The 26,084-nt window shown below is 34.9% G+C and overlaps 1 protein-coding gene across 3 annotated transcripts in view; it reads left to right on the top strand.

Annotated features, from left to right (window-relative positions):
- Positions 1-23,073, top strand: part of LOC136037003 (folylpolyglutamate synthase, mitochondrial-like) — a 43,232-nt gene extending 20,159 nt beyond the window's left edge. Inside the window, exons 7-11 of one of the 3 annotated variants that reach the window (XM_065719406.1) lie at positions 78-291; positions 8,383-8,525; positions 14,506-14,684; positions 18,234-18,423; positions 22,522-23,073. In XM_065719406.1, the coding sequence (XP_065575478.1) occupies positions 78-291; positions 8,383-8,525; positions 14,506-14,684; positions 18,234-18,398 (701 nt within the window). In that variant the 3' untranslated portion in view covers positions 18,399-18,423; positions 22,522-23,073. Of the gene's footprint in view, positions 1-77; positions 292-8,382; positions 8,526-14,505; positions 14,685-18,233; positions 19,842-22,521 lie in introns of those variants that run through there. The other 2 variants (XM_065719407.1, XM_065719405.1) reach the window with 2 other exon arrangements.
- Positions 23,074-26,084: the final 3,011 nt, after the last annotated feature.

Below are 26,084 nucleotides of genomic sequence, written 5' to 3'. Positions count from 1 at the left end.
GGTGGTATGGTCATGCGGTGAGTTGTTAGTAGTAATATCCAAGTATTGTAAGTCCTTAATGATAGTTTGTCTTGTAGGGTCGGCAATTGCTGGCTGTGAGCCGTTCAGATTGCCTTGGAAGTCTGCCCTTGGTCTTCGAGCCGCAAAATGGCCGGGAAGATGCCAAACAGTGAGAAAAGGAAACCTGTTTTACCTGTTGGATGGTGCTCATACAGTTGAAAGCTTAACTGAATGTTCTATATGGTTCTCAAAGACTTCAAAAATTTTGACGGAATCAGCAGACGCTTTAAGGTAAAGAGTATGTGTGTTGGATTTCTTAAATAGAAATTTGGTATTCAATTGAGCTATTCAGAAGCCAAATTGATTAATTCTATTATTAATATTGTTTGAGCTTATAGGGTTAAAGTAATTTCTTATTTACTGCTTTGTAAATTTCTAAAGAAAGTCCTTTGAAACAAGGATACAATTTTACAGTAAAATTTAATATAAAATAGGAAAACCAGAAAAGAAGGTAAAAAACGACGAAGTGTGAAGCACTGTCGGAATCGTCGGAAGTACGGAGGAATTTTTGACTCACAGCTTTGTAAATTTCTAAAGAAACTCGTTAAAACAAAGATACAATTTTACAATAAAAATTTGCTATAAAATAGGAAAACCAGGGGAGAAGGACGAAGAGCGAAGCAGTGTATGAATTTGAAAAGATGAGTCAACACTCGTATGTCTTCCGGCGGCTCTGAGAGACATTGAAGAATAGTTTAGCTATAGGTGCCAAGCAGGGTTGTCACCACTAGGGATTCATCACTATTTCTGGTGATTTGTTTTATATTGCCTCAGCAAAAAGGTCACTAAATAAGCCAGAGTCGTATCCAGGATTTTTTTTCGGGGTTGGGTGAGAGGTCGCCAAAAAAACTTTAAAAAACGCATCAAAATTTATTTATATTCATTTTTTTTGTGCTTTACGAGCTGGACAAAGATTTCGTGAGGGAAGGGGTTCAAATGTCTACATTCTCCCCCCCCCCCCTACCTAGATACGCCCTTGAAAGCAGCACATAAATCGCTAGATCATTGAAGAAAATCACTAAAATAACCAAAAAATCACAAAAATCTAGTGATTATATTTCTCATCGGGTGGCAACCTTGGTGCTAAGGTATCTTTGCTGCAATTGCAGCTAAAATAGAGCCTATATCAAGTTTAGCTGGAAGGATTGCTTATATGGTAAATTTACCCATTGTTCAGAAGAAGAAGGATGACCCATACTAACTTCAATTTGAACGGGTTGTATTACAAACGGAAATTTACTGTTTGTTGATGTTTTCATCTTGTTTGTAAGAGTTTCAAACCAGGGTTGCCTCTCCTTATATCCTAAATTTTCTTGAATATTGCGGCAATTTAAATAAAAGGTTAATACCGTGTATAAGAAAATTTATAACTCTCCTCATCCGATAAAATTGGGTTTTTGCCTGCCTCAAACGTGCTTGTTTATTCTATTTAGTTGTTTTGTTTGTTTTATTTAGCTCGTTTTATCTATTTTTCACTGAGTGAATCTGGTGACGTTAAGAATTACTTTTTCCATAAACAATTTTCAAGAGTTTTAAGAAATAAATTTAGAACTTAACGTATAATTTTTTCCCGTCAGATTTTCCTCTAATGTCGTTTGAATAAAAAAAAATAGTCAGTGCAATATCAGGATATTTTTCTCTATATGGTTCATATCATTTGAGTAAGTTTTGGAAGTTGCAGCTTTTCTTCTTTTAAGTATAAGATTAAAGTCGACTTGGTTGAATTTTTATATAGTAATTAAATGTAGTTGTTTATTAAGCTAATTTAGTTTAATTGACAATCCGTCCACAGAATCATAAAAGATCGGATCCTAAATGGACACTAGTGGTTCTAGCATCTCTTGTGTCCGGGACAAAATCTTGATAAACGCCCCCCCCTCCCTTCCTGTTTCCCACAAAGTTCTCAAGCCAAGTTTTAGCAAGATTTTTATTTATTACAAAATTATTTTCAATTTGTGAATTAAGTTACAATTAATTTGTTAATTAATTTTTTATTTAAATTATTTTAGTTACTAATTTACTAATTATTTTCAATTCAAATTGCGCTTTCTACTTTATTTTAAAAAAAAAAAAAAAGAATCTCCAAAATTGCAAAATGATTATAACCGTTAGACTGTTTATTTGCGCCCCTACAACTTCTGTGCCCGGGGTAAGTGCCCCTTTTTTTCCTCTACTAAAACTGTCTCTAGTTAATCTCTGTGAAGCTTACAAACATCATAACTAATGATGCTTTAAAGTGGTGTTTAGTTATGTAATGTGGAGGGGGGGGGGGGGTAAAATGTGTTTTTCAAAATATAGGAGGAGTATTTTTTTTTTAATTTGAAAAATTATCAGAAATGGCATTTTTCAATTGTAATGCCCTCAGATATAATTTAGAAAATCTGGAGGAGGAAGTAATGCCTCTCCGTATTGACGCCACTGTTGCTGTAAATATCTTCATCGCCTTTTTCTCATGGTATTTTAGTTGCGTTTAGTCATAGAGGTGAAATCAATCCTAATTTAGATTTATTTACAGTAGTAGGCTGAATCTTCAGAGGAGATAATAGGGTGGGTCCTGGAACTTCATTATTGTTAATAGTAATTGACTGTTGATTATAAATTTTGCTCTAAGATGTTTTTGCTTTAATTACGTTTCTTACTGCTTGTATATATATGTGATTCTCAATTTATGCATTAGCGTAGTTTTTATGTTAGTCCTTAGTTTTATGAATAGAGATGGCAAATCTGGAATTTCAGTTGAATTAATAGGAATTGGTTTCTTAAGCTGATTACAAGTACGTTAAACTCATTAAGCAACCTTCAAAAGATTGGAGCATGAGAAAATTTGCGTAATTTCGGAAAAAGTGACCCCCCCCCCAAAAAAAAGAACAAAAAGGTGGGTACAATCTTGACTACTCGTATTATTGTTTTCAGCAATACTGAGAATCTTGCAGAGGTTTCAAGTTCTTACGTTGAAAAACATAAAAGTTGAACTTGGAATGGTGAGAAAAATTATTTAAGCAGCAATTAAAAGTCCTAGTGCCTTTATTAAGTAATGGAAGAGATTGAGCCGCAGAAAATTTCTATCTTTTTTGCTGTGACTGATAGATTTTTACATAATATTGTCAAAATAGTGTTGAATAAAATTTTGAGGCTGCTTATCGGTTTTGAACTTTTAATTAGGTAAACTATATAGCTTAAACGTTTAAGGTGTTTAACAAACACCTTAACAGAACAGATTTTTTCTGTTTTATGCAGTGAAATAGAAATTCAAGCCCTTATGAAATTTCAAGTTTTTCAGAAATTCAGGAATTTTGAGATAGCCTTTTAATTTACGACTATCAATAATATATATGAATTTCTGTTTTAGCTTTAAATTTCCTGTTTTAGTGGTCATGGTTTTATGGTTTTAACTACGTAAAACTTGCGAATATACAACATTCTTTGCTGTCCCATTGTCTTTGCATATAAATAGATTGTCAGGTTTACCGACTCTTGAACATGCAACATATAATGGTCCATGGGAAAACAATCTGTATTCAGATCTATACCTCATGATTCTAATGATTGCCCTTGAGCTTTGTTGATGGTGATTGCTAATCGACCATTCCCTGTCCCGGTGTCCCGGTCGTCATTTACACCCCCCTGTTTCCCCCGGTGTCCCCGTTGTAGTTGTGTCCCTGTGTCCCGGTCGTCATTTATATTCCCTGTGTCCCGGGTCCCGGTCATCATTTGTATCCCGGTGTCCCGGTCTGTATATACATTCGTTTTTTAGTTTTGTTTTTCTCCTTTATTTTTTTCCTTTTTTTTTCTTTTTTAGCTTATTTAGATTTTTAGATTTTTTAGTTTTTTTTATTAGTTTTTAGTTTTTATTTCTTTTTAGTTTTTTTGTCCCGGTCGTCATTTATATCCCCCTGTTTCCCCCGGTGTCCCCGTTGTAGTTGTGTCCCTGTGTCCCGGTCGTTATTTATATTCCCTGTGTCCCGGTCGTCATTTGTATCCCGGTGTACATGTCCTGGTCGCTTTCTCTTTGAGTGTCGTCATTTATTAGTTTTTTCCTTTTTTTTTAGTTTTTTATTGGTTTTTACCTTTATTTTAGCTTATTTTTCAGTTTTTTCCTTTTTTTTAGTTTTTTTTTATTTTTTATTTTTTTTATTTTTTATTTTTTTTAGTTTTTTACCTTTTTTTAGTTTTTTTAGTTTTTTTAGTTTTTTAGCTTTTTTACTTTTTTTATTAGTTTTTAGTTTTTTTTTGTAGTTTTTGCCTTTTTTTAGTTTTTTCACTTTTTTTTTTAGTTTTTTATTGGTTTTTACCTTTATAGTTTTTTTAGTTTTTTAGCTTTTTTATTTTTTTTATTAGTTTTTAGTTTTTTTTGTAGTTTTTGCCTTTTTTTAGTTTTTTCAGTTTTGACGTCACCTAATCCAGTTTTTTCAGGTGACGTCACCTGACACATCCATCCATCCATCCACAGACAGACAACTTATTTTTATATATATAGATGTATTGCAATCGTGAAATGGCATAATTGTCCACCTGCCATTTGGGGTGTGTGGAAGGTCAATGCCCCTCTTTTGGTGGATGGGAGGGGTGTGTCCAAACATTAAAAGTGATTGTTTGGGCTAGATTTTCGAGCTTTCTATGTAATTTTTTTTCGATAATTATGAAGAGGGAATAACTGAAAACTGAAAACATGAAAACTTTAAAAAAAGAAGTTTTTTACTAAAATGAAAGTGGGACATTGTAGATTAAGAAAATATCGCAGATAAGGTACAAATTAGGGTATTAAGTTGAGACGTCCAGGGCTACTACTGTGCCCAAATCAAATGGATGTTACTGAATCCAGGTTGTCAAAATGATGTAAATATAATATTTTAGAAACAGGGTAGGGTATGAAGTTTATTTTTGAGGAAGCCAAGGTTTGAAACTAACAAAAATTTTCTATATGAATTCAAAAGAGTGCACGCTATTTAAATTGGTTGACAGTTTGTCTTAATTGTAAATAATAAGCTAAAATATCTAGATTCGTGTATAGACAAAAACCAGCTAGATTCCTAAAGTTATAGAGAAGACTTTAAATAGTCTTTTTTAACCGTTGAAAAAAATATGTTAGTGAAAAATGGACAGAAACTAGTTTTAAAAATTTTTTCCACAAAGGAGGGTTTTCAAGGAAAAGTAGAGAGCTACATTAAACCATTGATGAGCAAAAATCAATTCAAATAATTTTTGAAGTGTAAAACTTTGAAGTGTAAATGAGACCCAAAATGAACAAAAATTACAATAAATAACCGAGTCAAACTCAAAACAGGTAGCAGCTTGTTTGGATCCGTGGATTCTAAGGACCAGAATCTAATTTTCCAATTCTCATTTGGCTTCCATAGATTTTGTAATTTAGTTGGGCAAAGATCCTTTGTAACGTTTATTTTGTATATTTTTTTAAGCCAAAATGCGAACAAAAATTGACGAAGTTTCACAAATTAACAAAATGAAGTCGAAACTGAAAACGAATTAAAGAGCAAAGTTGAAACTGAAATATGAAGAAAAACTACTGCTTCCCTTTTTTATCTATTTTTTTTAGTATTTTCTAATTCGTTGGATTCTAGCTCTTTACTGAAAACACAGAATCAACGCTGTTGAATAGGATTGAAAGCGGAAAGAAAACAAAAGTTTAATACAATAAATAAAAGATTAAATTATAAAGGTCAATTATTTTATGGTGGCCATGAAGTCAATAAATTGAACTACCATTTTATTCTCTATAGAGTAAGGAAGCTTATTTTCAACCAATGAAATATCTTACTTTAATTGTATTAGGTACTTTACTTGGTAAGAAACTGGAAAGCTTAGAATACATACTCTTTTTATGGCACTTGGTATTAACCAAGTGACATATAGCAATCGCCAATTCTGTCGGTCTGTCGGTCCCGGTTTTGCTACTTTAGGCACTTCCAGGTAAGCTAGGACGATGAAATTTGGCGGGCATATCAGGGACATGACCAGCTTAAATTAGAAATAGTCGTTTTCCCAATTTGACCATCTGGGTGGGGTAGGGGCCCGGTTAATTCATAAAAAATAGAAAAAATGAAGTATTTTTAACTTGTGAGCGGGTGATGAGATCTTAATGAAATTTGATGTTTGGAATGAAATTGTGTCTCAGAGCTCTTATTTTAAATCCCGACCGGATCTGATGACATTGGAGGGAGTTGGAGGGGGGAAACTTAAAATCTTGGAAAACACTTAGAGTGGAGGGATCGGGATGAAGCTTGACGGGAAAAATAAGCACAAGTCCCAGATACATGATTGACATAATCGGAACGGATCCGCTCTCTTTGGGGTAGTTGGGGGGGGGGGTTATTTCTGAAAAATTAGAAAAAATGAGGTATTTTTAACTTACGAACGAGTGATCGGATCTCAATGAAATTTGATATTTAGAAGGATATCGTGGCTCAGAGCTCTTATTTTAAACCCGACCGGATCTGGTGACATTGGGGGGGGGAGTTGGGAGGGGGAAACCTAAAACTTGGAAAACACTTAGAGTGGAGGAATCGGGATGAAACTTGGTGGGAAAAATAAGCACAAGTAAACGGAACGGATCCGCTCTCTTTGGGGTAGTTGGGGGAGGGGTTAATTCTGAAAAATTCGAAAAAATGGGGTATTTTTAACTTACGAACGGGTGATCGGATCTCAATGAAATTTGATATTTAGAAGGATATCGTGTCTCAAAGCAATTATTTTAAATCCTGACCGGATCTGGTGACATTGGGGGAAGTTTGGGGTGGGGAACCTAAAATCATGGAAAACGCTTAGATTGGAGGGATCGGGATGAAACCAGGTGGGAAAATAATCAGAAGTCTTACATACGTGATTTACATAATTGGAACGGATCCGCTCTATTGGGGGGGGGGGGGTTAATTCTGAAAAATAAGACGTATTTTTAACTTATGAAGGAGTGATCGAATCTTCATGAAACTTCATATTTAGAAGGACCTCGTAACTCAGATCTCTTATTTTAAATCTTAACCGGATCAAGCGTAATTGGGGGGGGGGGCAGTTGGGGGGACCGGAAATCTTAGAAAATACTGAAAGCGGTGAGATCAGGATGAAACTGGATGGGAAGAATAGAAACCTGTCTAAGATACGTGACTGACATAACCGGACCGGATCTGCTCTCTTTGGTGGAATTGGGGGGGGGGGGGGTAATTTTGAAAATTGAGGTATTTGTAACTTACGAAAGGGTGACCAGATCTTAATGAAATTTGATATTTAGAAGGATCTTGTGCTTTAAAGTTCTAATTTTAAATTCCGACCAGATCCTGTGACATTGGGGGGAGTTGGAGGGGGAAACCGGAATTTTTGGAAAACGTGAAAATTGGGGTATTTTTATCTTACGAATAGATGATCGGATCTTAATGAAATTTGATTTTTAGAAGGAATTCATGTCTCAGAGCTCTTATTTCAAATCCCAACCAGATCTTTTGACATTGGGGGAAGTTGGAGGGGGAAATCTTGGAAAAACACTTGGAGTTGAGGAATCGGGATGAAGCTTGGTGGATAGAATAAACAAATGTCCTTGATACGTGATTGACAGAATCGTACTGGATTCGCTCTCTTTGGGGGAGTTGGGGGGAGGGGTTCAGTGATTTGGCGAGTTTGGTGCTTCTGGACGTACTAGGACAATGAAAATTGGTAGGCGTGTCAGGGAGCTGCACAATTTGACTTGATAAAGTCGTTTTCCCAGATTCGACCATATGGGGGGCTAAAGGGAGAGGAAAAATTATAAAAAATTAGGTATTTATAACTTACGAGTAGGTGATCGGATTTTAATGAATTTTGATATTTAGAAGGACATCGTGACTCAGAGCTCTTATTTTAAATCCTGACCGGCATTAAGCCTCTTATTTTCCTTTTTAAATCAATCTATTGATTCATAGAATTTTGTTAGAGCTCATACAATATGATCTCTTGGCTCTTAGCTCTTCTCGCCTCGTCACAAGTGCCATATGAGCTCTTAACTCTTGTTTTTAAATTCAACATCGAGTCGCAATTTCAAGCATATCATTCGATAGTATTTTGAACCTGTTTTTTAAAATATTTTGCACCACAAATAGGCCGATTTTTGACACTTCTTTGTTTTGTTTTTACTTAAGAAAGGGCTTCCTAAGCTACATCCCCTTGACAAATTAGTTGGTAAATTCAAGTTAACATATATAAAACAAAATTTTATATAAGCGAATAGAATCGAACCTTATAAATCGAATGTTCAGTTGAATATTAAACTTTCAATTTTTCATATAAATGACGACCGTTCCTTAAAGTTTTAGTTTTAATGCTTTTCTGTGCTTTCAGAGAAAAGATATTAAAAGTACTAGTCTTCAATGCAACTGGTGATCGCTCGCCAAAACTACTACTCTCCTGCCTCGTAGAGCATGATTGGGATTATGTTATACTCACTACCAATGTACTTGTTCCAGATCAATCTTGCTCCTCAGGTATTTTATTTTCCCCTTGTAATTCATAAAGAAAGTCTTATTGAAAGGGATTTAGAGTGTTTAATAGGTTTTGTAGGTTTAAATTAACAGGAGTGTTACCCTGTGGCATCACAGTGGATTGATGCTCTGCTTGGCAATACAGAGCCCAGGGATCGATCCCCGCTGTGGCAAGAAAGACCTGCTACTTATAGGTCTAAAAAAGGTACCAGGTATTTTATTTCCCCCTGTAATTAATAAAGAAAGTCTTATTGAAGAGGATTTAGAGTGTTTTAAGAGGTTTTATAAATTTAAATTAACAGGAATGTTGCCCTGTGGTATCACAGTGGATTGATGCTCTGCTTGGTAATACACAGCCCAGGGATCCCAGCTAAGAGAAGAAAGGCTTGCTACCTATACCTCTAAAAAAGGTACCAGAGACTCAAACGTCGATTTGAATCCCCTCTGCGACAGCAATTGCTCTAGATGATTTTAGTCATTTTATCCTCGATCACGAGTATGTTTGATTCCCTTGCCAATTTTCTCTTCTTCGATTTTGCCTCGCTCCCTCTGCTTCAACAAAATCATCCCGTTTTATCCCACTAAAATTACTCAAGGAAGAATTGTTTTCCCGTACATAGTTTCGATTAGAAATAAGCAAGTCTCTCCTCCCCCTTTTACCACTTTTTAGACAATGTTTATTTTATACATTTGAAGCTTGTTTTTAAAAACTTTTTTACTTTTTTTTTCCACTTTTTTTTATGGCACTTGGCATTTACCAAGTGACATAGCGATCGCAATTTCTGTCGGTCTTTTGATCTGTCTGTCTTGGTTTTGCTAGTTTGGGCACTTCCAGATAAGATAGGGCGATGAAATTTGGTAGGCGTATCAGGGACCAGACCAGAATAAATTAGAAATAGTCGTTTTCCTGGCTCAATCATCTGGGGGTTGGAGGACGGTTAATTCAGACAATGTAGAAAAAATGAGGTATTTTTAACTTACGAACGGGTAATCGGATCTCAATGAAATTTCATATTTAGAAGAATACTGTGTCTCAAAGCTCTTATTTTAAATCCCGACCGGATCCGGTGACAATGGTGGGAGTTGGAAGGGGAACCTGAAATCTTGGAAAACGCTTGGAGTGGAGAGATCGGGATGAAACTTGGTGGGAAAAGTAAGTGCAAGTCCTAGATACGTGATTGACATAACCAGAATGGATCTGCTCTCTTTGGGCGAGTTGGGGGGGGTGCTAATTCAGAAAACAAACGAACGAATGAATAATCGGATCTTAATAAAATTTGATATTTAGAATGACTTTGTAACTCAGACATTTTATTTTGAATCTCGACCGGATCCAGTATCATTGGGCGGAGTTGGGGGGGGGGGGGCGGAAATCCTGGAAAACGCTTAGAGTGGAGAAATCGTGAAGCACCTTTGTGGGAAGGATAATTACAAATCCTAGATACGTGATTGACATAACCGAACCAGATTTGCTCTCTTTGGAGGGTTGGCGGGGGGACCTTATTCGGTAATTCGGAAAAATTAGAAAAAACGAGGTATTTTTAACTGACAAACGGCTTATTGGATCCTAATGAAATTTGATATTTAGAAGGATCTCGTATCTCAGAGCTCTTATTTTAAATCCTGACCAGATCCGGTGACATTGGGGGGAGTTGGAGGAGGAAACTGGCAATGTTGGAAAACGCTTAGGGTGGAGAGATCGTGATGATACTTGTTGGGAAGAATAAGCACAAGTCCTAGATACGTGATTGACATAACCAGACCGGATTGTCTATTTTTGGGGGAGTTGGGGGGGGGGGGGTTAATGCGGAGAAATTAGAAAAAATGAGGTATTTTTATCTTACGAACGGGTGATCAGATCTTAATGAAATTTGATATTCAGAAAGACCTCGTGTCTGAGAGCTCTTATTTCAAATCCGACCGGATCTGTTGAAACTGGGGGGAGTTGGAGGGAGAAACAGGAAATCTTGGAACACACTTAGAGTGTAGAGATTGGGATGAAACTCGGTGGGAAGAATAAGCACATGTCCTAGATACGTTATTGACATAACCGGACCGGATCTGCTCTTTTTTTTGGGGGGGGGGGGATTTGCTAGTTTGGGCACTTCCAGATAAGCTAGAACGATGAAAGTTGGTAGGCGTATCAGGGACCAGACTAGATTAAGTTAGAAATAGTCTCTTCCCCGATTTGACGATCAAGGGGGGGGGAGCGATCGAACAAGACAGTTGAGAAGAACTTTATTTGCAGGTAAAGCAAATGATTGTTCTTCTTAAGTATGGCTTGTGGTCTAGGGGTATGATTCTCACTTAGGGTGCTAGAGGTTTCAGGTTCGAATCTCGGACCATTTCAATTTTTTCATGAAGAAGATCCGAAGCTAGATACCTGATCAATATAGTGATCGCTGAAATTTGGTAGGCGTATCAGGGATCTGGCCAGATTAAATTTGAAATAGTCGCCTCCCGATTTGACCATCTGGGGGGAGTGGAAGGACGGTTAATTCAGAAACATTAGAAAAAATGAGGTAGTTTCAACTTATGAACAGGTTGTCGGATCTTACTGAAATTTGATATTTAGAAGAACCTCGCGTCTAGGAGCTCTTATTTTAAATCCCGACCGAATCTGGTGACATTGGGGGGAGCTGGAGGGGGAAACCGGAAATCTAGGAAAATGCTTAGAGTGGAGAGATCGTAATGAAACTTGGTGGGAAGAACCTCATGGCTCTTGGCTCCTCCGACATCGTCACAAGTGCCATATGAACTCTTCTCTCTTGTTTTTCTATTAATTGGTTTTATTTTGTTGTAAACCTTGTAAACATTGATTTTATCCCTATTTATTGTGTTTAATCTTTTCGAAATGATGCTTTTGCTCACATCACCCTTGTGGTATTTGTATGTACGTGTTTTGCTGTATTTATTGACTCTGAAATGTGAACTTCACCCATTTTGGATTAAAAATTTTTTTTTCCAAAATAAATCTTTTCAAAGACAAGATATGATTAACACTAGTACGTCAAATAAAAATATTTCAATGGAACAAATATCTAAAGAGAAAAGCTTTGAAAAACAGCTACACGTTCAACACATTTATAGGAATGTCAAACAATAAAACTACTGATTATTTTGACGATTAAAATACTGCACAAATTAATTAGAGTGTCTTTGCCTTACCGGTGTGGAGTTGTCTTTATGTTAAAGTGTACTAGCATTGTTTCTACTTAGTTTAGCAAAATTTTGTGTTTAGTTTACGCTTTATCTTAGTAGGAATGGAAAATGTAGCGATGAAAGTTGGACTCGATTGATGTCTGGCCAAAGTCCATATTCAGTTTGTGTTGTCCCATTTCCATTATATATAAACAGTAAAAAATGCGGCTCTTCTGGTAATAGTAGTTGTTCTATTTCATACCCAGTGAAAAGAGAAATTGAAGATAATGTAGTGGAAATATAACTTATAATAGTTTACCCGTCGCGTGTTGCTGAGACCTTAAAATAGATTTATTCAAGGAAAATTCCCCCACCCCCGTCTCCTTAAAACTCCCTTTCCAAGGAGGATTTGAAAGTTTTTGCTTTTCCCTCTCTTCGAAAATAGCCCAGACAATTCCTCTTCATCAGAGGTTGGAGTCCATAAATCGAAAAATACCTCAATGGACTGAATCAATAAATACGAACATCGGAATTTTTTTTACAACTAAAATCTTCGTAAGAGTGTACTCATTAAGCTATTAAAGTCTCTTGGTGATCAGACAGACAGTGTAGTAGTGCGTATTGGACAGACGCGTATGCGATTTATGTATGGATTTTGATTCTGACAGTTGATTTATTTTGATTTTGATTTGACAGTTTTGATTCCTTTGTAGTTTTTTTTTGTGTTGCTTTGATTTAGTTTTTTTCTATAAAAGGGTTTGTATCCCTTTTCCTCACTTTCCCATACCCGTTGAATCTCATTCTAATTTTCTGATCCAGTGCATTGCCCGATTTTCAATATACTTTAGAATATCCAGGCAGGTAAATACTCAGGATTTGTGGGGGGAGGGAAATAAAAAAACACGTTCTGTAGGGGGGGTCCTATAATTAAAAATAAATAGTCTGATAATCTAATTATGTAGCCAATAATTCAAGAAAATTTATGGTTTAGAGGGAAAAGAAAGATTCGTAAGTCCCTGCCTTTAGTGCTAACGGGAAATTAAATATAGAATTCAGAAAATTCTATCAGGAAATCAAATAATCAAAACAGTGACCTGTTAAAAAGTCTACTTAGCATCAGAATTTCTGCCTTGCGAATGTTTAAATCCAGTTAACAAGAGGAAACTGAATAGAAGGTGCTCTAATACAAGTTTTAATACAAGCGTTTTACTAGGACTTCAAAAACTATCAACAACACCTAGAGAATGGTATTAACCAGCTGAATAAGAATAAGCAGTTGTCACATCGTCAGAGCCTCATAAAGTTAGATTTGCACTGACGGTTCCGAGATTATGCTAAGTAGCGTTTGACAATGCTGACTTTTTAATTTCTTGAGCAAGGACTGTTGTTGTTGATAGTGCTTCCACCCCGGTTGCCCACTGCGCATGTGACATAGACAATCTGTCCAAGCTCATAGCTCGAAACGGATAGCTCATAGCTATCTTGGATTCATAGAGGGCTTTCTTGAAGACAACCAGGGTAGATCATCAGGTTAGAGTTTGCAAGGAGACTGTCCCTGACCTCTTCTTACCAACAGAGCAACTGAAATTCAACCAAAATTGTATGTTGTAATTAAAATTTACATCATGACAATACACTATACACTACGTATACACTGGATGACAATAACTCTAATACAATATAACAAATAAATAAAGGTTGAATTATATCATTAAAATAGGTTTATCTTTGTAAAATTTATAAGTAGTTGGACAGACTGTTTTCTGACCAAAGAAAGGAGCAAGGAGTTGCTTCTCCTTTGTCGCTAGAAAAGCGACGTTTCTTTTGTCTTTCCACACTCTTTACCCGTATATATTCTTTTGGGGAACTAATTTCCAGTGAAGCAGTAGCATTAGTTTTTTTTTTGGCTTCCGATAATGAAAGCAAAATCAAAATATTCTAGGTTTTCGTCATAATTTGGTTTCACTTGAGTCAATTAAGTTTTTCTTAGAAAAAATATACCTTATAAAAATACAGGAAAAAACAAAAATAGGAAAAAGATGCTGATGCGCTGCAAAAACAACAAAACAAATTAACATCTGATTGTTCCAGCCTCTTTCCCCGCTAATTAGGGAGCTAGAATTCAATGAAGTATTTTTTTTGTGTGTGTATGAAACAACAAAGGCAAATTAAAAGTGATTTAGCTATGAAACATCTAATCCCCTCCAAAGCTGAGATGGTAACCTGATTTCAATCTATTTTTTTTTTGCGGCCACAACTATGCCTATTATCTTGTAAAATTTCAAGGCTTACTAACGATTTTTTCTTAGTATTTAAAATGTAAACGGCTCTGTACATGGGTAAGTGTAATGTACATTTGAAATTACAATTATGGTGTGCTTGTTTAAGTTTCTATTTGCCACAGACATTGTGAGATTTAACTAAATCCTATTGTGATGGGCTCAGTATTAGAAATTCATGAGACAATATGTAACATAGTTAGGGAAATTTGATCTATAACCTGCGTTTTTAAACATTTTTTTTTTTATTTCACAGATATGTTTATTTACAGAAATGCGAAGAATTTTGTGTTCCTTCCATAAAATTCTTATAAAATCCTATTATATTTTTTTAGGATATATACTTTGGGGACTTGAAAATGCGTCAAAATACAAAATAAAAAATAAAGAAAGTTCACACTAAAAAATTTTTTCCAGTATTTAATCTATCGGGAAAGGGAATATATACATAATTGAGGTTTTATTCGTTTCGAAAAAAACTTTATAGAACCGCAGGCAAACTGAAAAAAGGCTGAGTTTGATTTTTGCACTTAGCCCATTGTTGTAATTTTTTTTGTTTTCAGATATAACCAATTTTCAAGTATCTCGGGAAAGCCAACTACGACGTTTAGAACAAAATAAAGTGGCATGGATGGAACTTCAAAATACTGAACCTGCTAAATCATCTACACTCGTTTTTGAATATATTTCTGATGTTCTGAGCTGGATATCAGAAAAAGAGCGAAATGGACATTTTGAACAGGTCACCCCTTATTCATTTTTATTTAGGTTAATTTTCCATGAGAAAACAAGAAGAACGATTTTTAAAGAAAATAAAAGAAGCTGAACCGCCTACCAATATTGATTTTTTTTTATTATTTTTAAAAGGAAACGCAGTGTCGCCCGATAAATAATTTGAGTGATAAGGTTTTTTATTGGCAATTATTTAATGGTTATTTGATTTGAAGAATGGTTTCAAAACTGTAAGCTTGCTGGATAGTAAGCTGCATATCATGAAAAAATAAAAAATGGATAAAATGGTTGAAAAAACAGTGGTTATTGGCTCACATAGTTGCGTCTTTTATTAATTCGAAATGGCTCATGCAGAACAAATATAGCCAAAATATCAAAGTTTTTTTGGCTTGAATTTTTTTGGATCGAAGCTAAAATTGGTTCAATCCTGTCAGTGGGGAGGGGGAATGCTTTGTTTAGTGTCTCAGTTGAAATATTTTGACATAGCCGTCGAAGCCTCATGATGCATGAAGTTGCAACGAAAAATTAATGAAATTTCATCGGAATCTTTTGCGCGAAAACGCAGATGTATGAACCAAGATTAAGGGGTTGTATGATGTGAACGTAAATGAGTTATGGGTAAATATGGGCATTTCCCCATCACTTTGGTTTATTTTGTCACTGTACCTACTTGCTTGTACTTGTGGTGGGACCAGACAAGGACACCTCACCCGGCATCTAGAAAACTACGTATGGTTGACCCCCATTCTTCATAGATCTTTAATGGGAATTTAATCATCCAATGGGTCCCCTCTCCCCTAAGCCCCTCCTCCTTTCTCAACACGGACTTGGGACCGGCTACAGCGGAGTTATTTTATCACTGACTGGAAAAGGGTAAATAAAAACGGCAATTACATTTTTTTTTTCGTTATTTCCAATTTTTTTCTTTAACAGTTACTAACCCTGATGTGCAATCCCAATCTAAGCAAACAGGGTCGAACTTTTTTTCATTGATGTTCTTAGGTGTAGAATAATAAGTTTGTGGTTTTTAGAGTGCGTCATGACTTTCTCTTGTTTCCACATAGAGTCCAATTCACCGTTTTCATCATAAATGCTTACATTCGTATAATTTTATGTGAGAGATACTGTCTTTAGTTATTGCTTCTGCTGAATCTATTGGTGAAGTCTGCAAAAGAGATTTGACGTTTCTTTTTTAAATTTTTTCAGTGTATTTTTGAAGAACACACTGTCGTATGAAAACAAAGAAAGGGAATAAAAAATGAAAAGAGAAAAAACAAATAGGTGAAAAAACGAGGATTTTATCAGCCAGTAGCTAAATATGAAAAGCAAGCAAATATTTCGACAAGGACCTCCGCCAAGTCGTCCTCAGTGTTCAAAGAAAACAAAGAAAAAAAAAAAAAAACAACAGCAAAATCTAACCTTTATAAGTGAACTACACGAGAGGAAGACAGATAACATAACAGGAGGAAGACAGAGGAAGACAGATGCAAATAACAGTTCAAATATGGATAAATCCTTTTATTAGACAGTGAAAAACAACGACAAAAAATTATGGATATCTCAATCACGCATACACTGACCGTCATCAGCAGAAATACAGTATTTCTGCTGATGACGGTCACTGTATGTATGATCGAAATATCCAGAATTCTACGTCGTTGTTTTTCACTGCCTAATCAAAGGATTTATCTCAATTCGAAATGGTATTTGCAACTCGCTCTCAGATATGTTGTTCAGAATAGTATTCTCTCTATTCAAGTGTTTTTCTAAGAGCTTACAAAATAAACCTTGAATGATCCTTTAGATGTGTTCACTTTTTTTATTATGACCCCTTAAAATAAATTTCGTAGTTTAAAAGGTCCAAACAGGAAGGAAATTTCACTTTTATAAAATTTAAGTAATATAAATTTTAGTTTTACGTTATATTGGAAGTTTTGTTTATTTTTTTTTGTGCGTGAATGGATTTGGAAATTGGTGCTTATTAATATTGTAATAAGTGGATGTCTAGAATTGTATCTCATAAAAGCCTTAACTATAACTGTGAATGTAATCAGTTAGTTATATTTGCTTACTAAGGATAAGATTTAACAAGGATATATAAAAGAGGATGGGGGCTCAAGCTCCCTCGCCCCCTTAAACTGTATTTTTTTTTATATTTCTGGGTGTTTCTTATTCAAATTATGAAATAAAATGTCTTTATTGTACCCCCTCCCCCCTCTAAAAAAATCGTGTGTGCGTTCCAGATATGTGGACATTCAAATAATACCTCTTAAAAAGAATACCCTATAAATTAAGTATGTCTTGTATTATGAATACATGATTAAGCATTTAAACAATATGCTATGAAAACAGGTATAGTTCGGGTTGTTTAAAATTTCTTATTCATTTAACAAATTATAGGTAAAAATATGATACAAAATGCCATCCACCAGGGTCAGTTGCGATGCTTCTTGTTGAATAAAAAAAAAATTGTATCCGATAAGTTAGAATTGAATTTGTCTCCAGCACTGATATTCACAGTTGAAAATGAAATGAAATGTTGCAAGGCATAACCCTGGGGAGGGTGATCAATCCCAAATACCATGGAAATAGTTAATAAGTAAATAACACTATTGTCAATATTTGGTTTGACTATAGAACCACCTCAACAATCACCTGGATTTGTTTGTTGTAACAAAGTTGTTTTCTATATTTTAGTTACTGTAAAAGCTGTTAGATGGCTCATGAACCCTTTTATTATAATCAGAATCTTAGGAAATTAAAGGTGACAAATAATATGAACTAGGTCATTGATCTTTAATATCAATAGTCCTACGTCGCAGTTTTGAGAAAAGCTTTCGGCTGGCTGGCATTTATCTAAACTTAAATATTTAAAATAGGTGAATTATTCTTGAACTAAGTTATTCTCAAAAGGCAGACCACGGTGAAAACCGTTTATCATAAATCATGGACAAATTCTCTTTTCCTAAGTCAACTCCCTCATCCCCGTCAATCTTGTTTCCCTTACTATTAAAAAAACTTTCTATATTCCTATGAAAAAAAAATCCTCATGAAGACATGGATGAACGTATTTTTATATTTAGTCAACATATTAAATCAGTAAACCTCTTCCATCTCCCCGATTTTAGTATTTATATTATAATTTTAATCCTACGTATTATATAATATAGTAATAATTATAACATATTACATATTATGTAATAATTACATATTATGTAATATTGCAATCTTTATCTTAAACATTTCCAGTTTCTTTATGTAGTTTTTCTACTAAATTATTAATTGTTTTTTACTCGTGGGACTATATTGTCTTTGTTTTTGTTTAACTCCATCATTATAGATTGTAGGAATTTTGTTATTTAATCATTTTGACATATTGAACTTATTTTTGTCTAATCAAACTCATTGTAATTTTTTGTCTCTTCTTTGGATATTTCGTTATTATGGAATTTGGGAACTACAGTAAATCCCAGTCCAAGAACTGCTGAGGTAATATACCTGTTTACTTTAAGCTATTCTTAAATATGAATATTTAACTTTAAATTTCTTTTGATTCTAGATTCAAGTTCTTGTTACTGGCTCCTTACATCTTGTTGGTGGTCTATTATCTGGCATTCAGCCAGATATAACAGAAGAAGATGAGTCTGGATCTTTCAAAATTTTGAAATCTCATTATAAACATTTATGGGATCTTCGGGAAAATAGCTCTCCGGGAACTCCATAATCATGGAAAAAAAGTACAATAACAGGTCCGATATAGGATATTTACGGGATTGTCGGGGAGATAGTGCCTTAGAAAGTTGTTTATAGTTGTATTATGAAAGCAAAACACGCCATTCGACTGTCACATTTTGCCTCTGCTCCTCCTTCCTTTTTTCTGTCAATTTGTGTTTGTTTGTATCACAAAAGTCATTTGAATTTTAGTTTCTTCTCAGATTTTTTTTTCTGGCCAGAGATCTTGTTTTATTGCACTGTATTAACAACAGCCCCTTTTTAATTTTGTATTAATTTGTCATTTTTTGTTTGAATTTAACGTATTTTCTATTTTTATTTTATCAATTTAGTTTAAATTTGATCTATTTGATTAACTTTTTTGAACTTTAACAACGAGAAATATCACTGACATTGTCTTAAAAAAGCCTAGATAAATTATATTTCTGGTGGAATTCTAAAGTTGTTCTCAAAGTACAAAATAGTTATGAATTGCTAAGCCTTGTATTTTTCCTTAATAATCAAAATAGGCAGCAGTGGACCGGAATACGGTAATTTTGTTGCTGTTGCGCTGTATAATCTATAAGAACAATGTGACCTGACCATAATCTATCTGTGGTATTGAAAACAAAATATATACACACTGTCATTGAAGAAAAGGCGCATGATCGCCCAACATAGCGTCATTTAGTGTCTAGTAATAATAGGTCTTTGCTTTTGACTGTATTTTGTCAAAATCTGCTTTAATTTAGGTAGCGTTAATCATAGGCTTTGCTTGTGAAGCCCCTGGGGAGCTTGAGTGTAATAGGTGTAGCACTGAATCCAAATCTTTAGCAAAAGATAGCTATTGTATATACTATGATATATATGGTTAGTATATAGTTATTATATATATTACATATAATATTATCATGAAAAGAGAAATCACCAATGCAACAGCACAAACACACACACAAAAAAAACGAGAGACAAAGGAGAAAAGGAAAACTGTTTTCCTAAATTAGTGATTAATATAGACCAGCACTTCAATGAGGCCTTAACCCTACTCATCCATACAATCACATAGGTCAAACAGCATAGCCACACACAATCAACCATAAAGAATAATCCATGGACAGGCAGTCATGTCGTCAATAAGTATAAGTCGTCATTTACCAAACAATATAAAAAATAATAAAGACAAATAATTCAGAGGCAACAACCCAACACAAGGGCTCATCAGGAGAATACACTGGCCTATATAGGGTTTCGCCACTTTAAATTCTCTACCCAGCCAAGTGTTGTGGCTACCACAGAATATCCATGGCATCCCCGTGTCAGGTATCACCCCCAAAATACATGCCTATGAAAGAAAAAAAACAGCAAATGTAAAACAACCAAGTAACACCAAAACAAGCTTATCCTGTTAATATATCCCTCTTTTTAGCAACAATATATATATATATATATATATATATATATATATATATATATATATATATATATATATATATATATATATATATATATATATATATATATATATATAAATATAAATATATATATATATATATATATATATATATATATATATATATATATTATATATTATATATATATATGTATATATGTATATATATATGGGATATTATAGATTTTTCCTTATCTCTCGAAATATTGTTATCACTGGTTGTTTAGTTTTTTGGATACTCCAAACAGCCTTCCTTGTCTGTTGTTTTGGTTAAATATCTGTTCAAATGACAGTTATCTAATTTTAAAGATTAGTGGCAGCATGCCAATATGTAATTGCTGGAGTTGCCAATTTTGTCATAAACGACCCTATAAAAAGCCAATCATGTTGTAATTTTTTGCATAAAATAACTAGCTGGCAAATTCTTGTTAGGCCGATGGACCAATCATATGGACCAATAATATCTGTGCGAATGACAGTTATCTAATTTCCAAGATTAGCTGCAGTATGTCAATTATTAATTGGTGGAGTTGCTAATTTTGTGATAGACGAGCCTATAAAAAGCCAAGCATATTATAATTTTTTTTTGCATAATAACTAGCTGCCAAATTCTTGTTAGGCCGATGGACCAATGATATGGACCAATAACATCTGTGCAAATAACAGTTATCCAGTTTCCAAGATAAGTAGCAGCATGTCACAATGTTATTGCTAGAGTTGCCGATTCTATCATGCACTAGTCTATAAAAAGCCAGGCATATTATAATTTGTTGCATAATAAGTAATTCGTAAATTCTTGTTTGGCCGATGGACCAATCATTTGGGGACTTTTTGTTGTAACACCTCTTCACGCTCAAAAATGTGGGCTTTTCTTGGGAGGTGGGGGGGGGGGGTAAAGGCTATGTTGTTCAAAACTTCTTAAAAAGGGAATTAGTATATTAGGAAATTATATAAGGCATTATATTAGGAACTATAGTATATTAGGGAATTAGGAAATATAGGAATGCATGTAGAAAACTGTATGAATTTAGACGTTTATAGGACACGGAGAGGTGGCCATATCTCCCGTTACATGCTTGCTTTTCTTTTACTCAGTATAGAGTTTGATTGTTTGTTTTGTTAGTTCATATACTCACCGCGGGTTCAGCCTTAATTGATATTATATTTTCATATTGTTGTAGAACTATAACCTGGAATTAAGACACGGCTGCTAGAGAAAGGAGTGTTGTATCCCACTCTAAAAAGCTGGAAAATTTCTTATAAGGGTCATTATAACCTCGATAATTTTTAATATATTTTACTATCAATATTATGTTAAGTTTGGATTTGGATTCAGGATTCAGATAGTTTTGTTATGTGTGCTAAAATAAAATCTAGATTGAGGTTTTTTAATTTGAAATCTAATCCTTTCATTTTATGTACCAAAATAAATTTTATCATAAAATTTTGAAATAGAGTAAAATTAGAATAGTTAAAATAGTAAATAAAATTTTGTCACAAAATTCCAACAGCCATAATCTTATTATATGTGCGAAAATAAAAAAAAATTTGATTAAGATTTTTAATCTGAAATCTCGTTTTATCATTATTCCAAAATTGCCAATTTGCGGTCATGAAGCAAATGAGTCAGCCAATTTTTATAAAGTAACCTGTAGCTAAAACTTCATTTAGGCTTTCTCCAGCTACCTCACGTCAAACATCATACTATAAAAAAAGAATGGTAGGTTTTTCTAGTACAAAAAAACATACTTCGACATATTGTTTAATTCTTAATCATTAGAATCATCCTAAACATAGCCGACAATAAAGCATAGCTCTGACTGAGGAGGGTTAATCTCATCGAGCAAAATAGACGAAGTGATGTCGTCTTATGAAACCCAGTTCGTATGTGTAATCATAAGTGAAAATATCAAAAGTTTTCTAGAAAGTGTTTCGTGTCTAAATATACAAAGTAATTTATCTAGAAAAGCATTTGAGATACCAGTAAAAAAAGCAGTACAAATGATTTATGACTAGTAATCGATAAATAAGTAACTTCATTTCACTGTAAGCACAATTTTCCAGTCGGAGAAAGGAAATTTTCAAGTCTAATCCAAAACACAAACGAACATAATTATCTGCGGAATGGATTCCACAATAGGATGAGGAACTTCTGACATCAGATGGGCATCAGCTCTGACGTAGCTAAGGAGGGGAAACAAGGGGTTACACTCGTCTCTTTGGGCGTAATGTTTTTTTGGGCGCCATTTTGATTTTCTTCCATAAAAGATAGACCCACTGTACATGTTAAGAGGGGTCTAAAACTGATATTGCCGCCAGGTACCGAAAACCTATTTTTCTCTCTTGGTATCTTTACTAACCATACATAAATGGTTTATATAAATATACAAAGAGAAACGGATGGCTACACTTTTTTTTCTTTTAAAAAAGATAAACACTAAATATTTCCATGGCGAACAACCCCTATTACCGGCTAAGAGACTGCTTTTCGACTTTTCCTGAAATTATCATTGCAGAAAATTGCGAAGTTGTTCTAAGTTGCCTTTTTTTTCTAGTTGTTGTGCGTGACAAGAGTTTGTTTTTCCTTTAAGAATGAAACATATTTTTTCATGGTTGTTTTTGTTCTTCATGATTTTCTTTTTTATTCTTATATTAAGATTCCTATTTACAAGTTCTTTTATTCTAGCGATAGCTGCCTGTTTACATTTAATAAAGCAATTCTCTTGGTTGGAATCAAACTCACGAACCTTTGAATAAATGGGCGAAACTTCTTCCAGGCACGTACGCAGTTTTTTTTTCGTAGAGAGGGCAATAATAGAAAAATGTAATTTGGATTATTCTAATTTAAGCGTAGAAATTCAAGACAGTTTAGAGTTTGGCAGAAAGGGTGGGGGCAGTAAGCTTTCCTCCCCTTCGTATGCCCCTGTCCTCCAGAATCCAGAAAATGTTTCTAGTGTTCCTGAAGTTACCATTATAGAAAACAGGCACTCCTTTTTAGAAGTTGCTTTTTTATTTCTTTTCTTTGGCATTAACAAACTTTTTTTTCTTTTTACTACCATAGAAAACGAGCAAATGTTTTAAAAATTGCTGTTTTATGTCTTTCTTATGAAATTGTAAAAATTTTTGTAAGTTGCTATTTTATATCTTTTCTGTGGCATTAACAAAGTTTTTTTTTTGACAAAGTTGTTTTTATCTTTAAATTGACTAAATAAAACAATCGCCATTAGAGATAGTCGAATCCACGAGCCTTCAAGTAGGCAGCTGAAGTTCTACGCGTAGGCCTAGATCGAAGAACAAAAAAAAAGGAAAAAAAAACATTTTAGTGTAACTTTACTGTAAGACTTCTAAAGATCGCTATAAAATTGAGGGACGGATCAAATGCTATTAGAATGACCTAATATAGGTTTTAAATATGATGTATGGGAGTCACTCTATTACTATGGGGTGTTCCTTAGCTTTTCAGGGACATTGGAAATTGGGGACACTTATTAGATTAGCGAACGTTTAATATGATAACCCAATAAAATGACACATATTTGGGGTCTACATGATAAAATAATTCGTGAAATTGTGTTTTCGAAGATACCATTATTAAGGATTTTCAGCACAGACCTTAGAGAAAATTACCCGAGGACAAGCTTTACGACCGAAAATAGCCTATAATGAATAAAGCCAAATGATAATATATCGACTAAATTAAAAAAAAACTTTATGACGAAGATTTCTCAAGGGTGCACACGGGTAAGAATTCGTCTTCACACCCCTCAATGATACTAAATTTACTGGCATCAAAAGTGATCACAAAAAATGTGAATGCTTCCTTAATACGAAAAAGAATATTTCAAAGTTCGAAAACTATGAAACGATGATATTTGATTGCATTTTCAATCAATATAAACGAACAAACTAGTAAATTCGTCCTTGAGGAATTAGGAGCATAGACATAATAATTTTAAAATAGACTATAGGCAGCATGTTTTACCGTGAGCTCCTTGCTTGTTTTCTTCAACGGAACCAACAGAGATATCCACAAGGTGATTGAACGTAAAAAGTGCATGCAGTGTGAGAATGATCCTCGATAACGAGATTCAGGAAAGTGTTAAATTAGCTGACGTAAGGTTAACTGACGAGAATAAGTTTCGTAACATTCAACCGACTGAAGATGAACCGTTAATTGTTTTCGAGAAAATAGTGCAACAAAAAGTTAAGCGCAAGCCCTTAACCAGTAAAGGATGTAATATTATATGCAGGTTTTTTGTGAAAGAGGCTCCCAAATTTAACAAGATATGTCGGTATTTTAATGAAAGTGGTTTCTGTAAGCACAGAAAAAAGTGTCGTTTTTTACATATATGTCCGCGCTTTATTTCGAAAACTTGCAGTAATAAGAAGTGTAATTTTGACCATGTTGATTTATGTTGTGTTTTATCATGTACTGAAAAAGAATGTGTTTTCGCGCATGCGTGTTGCGGTACATCAAAAAGACGTAGCTCCATTCACACCAATCGACAGGAAAATACTTTTCTGGATCCGAACCCGGCATCAAAAAACTTAATTGGACGGGGGTTACGAATTCAAAAACATCGCGATTACACCTTTTGCGGACCTCCGTGGCCCCCCTTACCAACAATCCCTCCCGTACATCAACATACCCCCAACCAAGCGTGTGTTGCGCCTTCTCGGTCGGTCGGAATGTTTTTCCCGGATCCGCTACCTCAGCAGCATCAACTTTTCTACCCCCCACAAAAGATAATGTCCCCGAGCCCCCCGACAGTGTTTCAAATCCCCGTATCTCCCCCCTCCTGTCTACCCTCACAGCCCCCAATGGCGAGGACACAATTTCTTTCGTTTCAGCCGAAATTCCAGTACTGAATAAATTTGAGCCCCTGGTTGGTATGGGTAATCCTGATGACAGCCTCGCCCACCAGGGAAATAACATATTCTTACAAAGACGTACAACAAGAACATCAAACACCACTAAGGTAAAGTATTATAATTCTGATGTTTTTTCCTTCCCTAGGTTTATTTACGCAAATGCTGAAAGTTTAAATTCTGATAAAGTGGCTGAGTTAGAAAGTCTAGCTCAGGCAACAAAGGCATCTGTCCTAATGGTTTCTGAAGTTCATCGACAAAACCCAGAACTCCTGAAAATAGGTGGTTTTGATGAGTTTATAAAAATACGACCTGATGACCATCCACTGGGGAAAAAAGGTGGCGGAGTTCTTATTTATGCCCATGAAATTTTTAAAGCAGCTAGACTTGATGTCCCTTTTTTAACTGAGTACGACGAAATAATGTGGGTCATTCTAAAACCACGACGTCTCCCCCGGAAATTCACTGGTATTGCTCTCTGCGTGTATTATTACTCGCCGGGTCAGACGAGTGAATACCGCCAAGCATTCGTAGAAAAGCTACAACTCAGTTCGGATTTCGTTTTGGGCAAATACCCATCATGCGGAATTTTCATGATGGGCGATGCCAATGAATTAAAGCTCCATCACCTGGACGCCGGAATCGGCCTGAAGCAGCTCGTCAATTTTCCCACAACCAAAGGTGGCACCTCCCTTGACCGAATTTCCACAAATATGCACGAATTTTACAACATACCTACGACCGGGGCTCCAGTTGGAGGAAGTTACCACTTTTCTCTTGAACTTAACCCCACCTGTTCCATTAAAATCGATTACACTACAACTGTAACTATCAGTCGACCAATCACAAGTGAGGGACTTCTGACTTTTGGCCAATGGTTAAGCTGCGAGAAATGGGAAAAATTCCAAGATGCTAAAAGTAGCAACGAAAAAGCTACTATTTTCCAAGAAGCTTTGCTTCATAATTACAAGGCCTGTTTTCCTGAGAAGTCAACAAAACGTTTCTCGTCAGATCGACCATATATTACACAAGAAGTTAAGAAAATGGTAATGGAAAAGAGATGGCTTTTCCGTCATGGTAATACCCAACAAGCCAACAGGTTGAAAAACAAACTAAGAAAAGTCACTCGAAAACACGCGAACAAATATGTAGAACGTAAAGTTAATCATCTGTTCGAGTCCAAACCAAGCCAGTGGTACAACCGAATCAAAAGGATGACGGGCAAGGTGGAAAAAGGAGTCGATTTTGGCATTGATGAAGATGACGTCGTAACAGCCAACTCCCTTAATAAACATCTGGGTAACATTGTGCAATCCCTCCCGCCTTTGCTGAGCGTGGGAATACCCACCCCTCCTCCTGAGTCTTTTGATTTCCCTTTGA

The sequence above is a fragment of the Artemia franciscana genome, chromosome 16 (assembly GCF_032884065.1).
Source record: "Artemia franciscana chromosome 16, ASM3288406v1, whole genome shotgun sequence".
Classification (NCBI taxonomy): Eukaryota; Metazoa; Arthropoda; class Branchiopoda; order Anostraca; family Artemiidae; genus Artemia; species Artemia franciscana.
The sequence above is the reverse complement of the archived record's forward strand: the minus strand, read 5'-3'. Positions and strand labels throughout refer to the sequence as shown.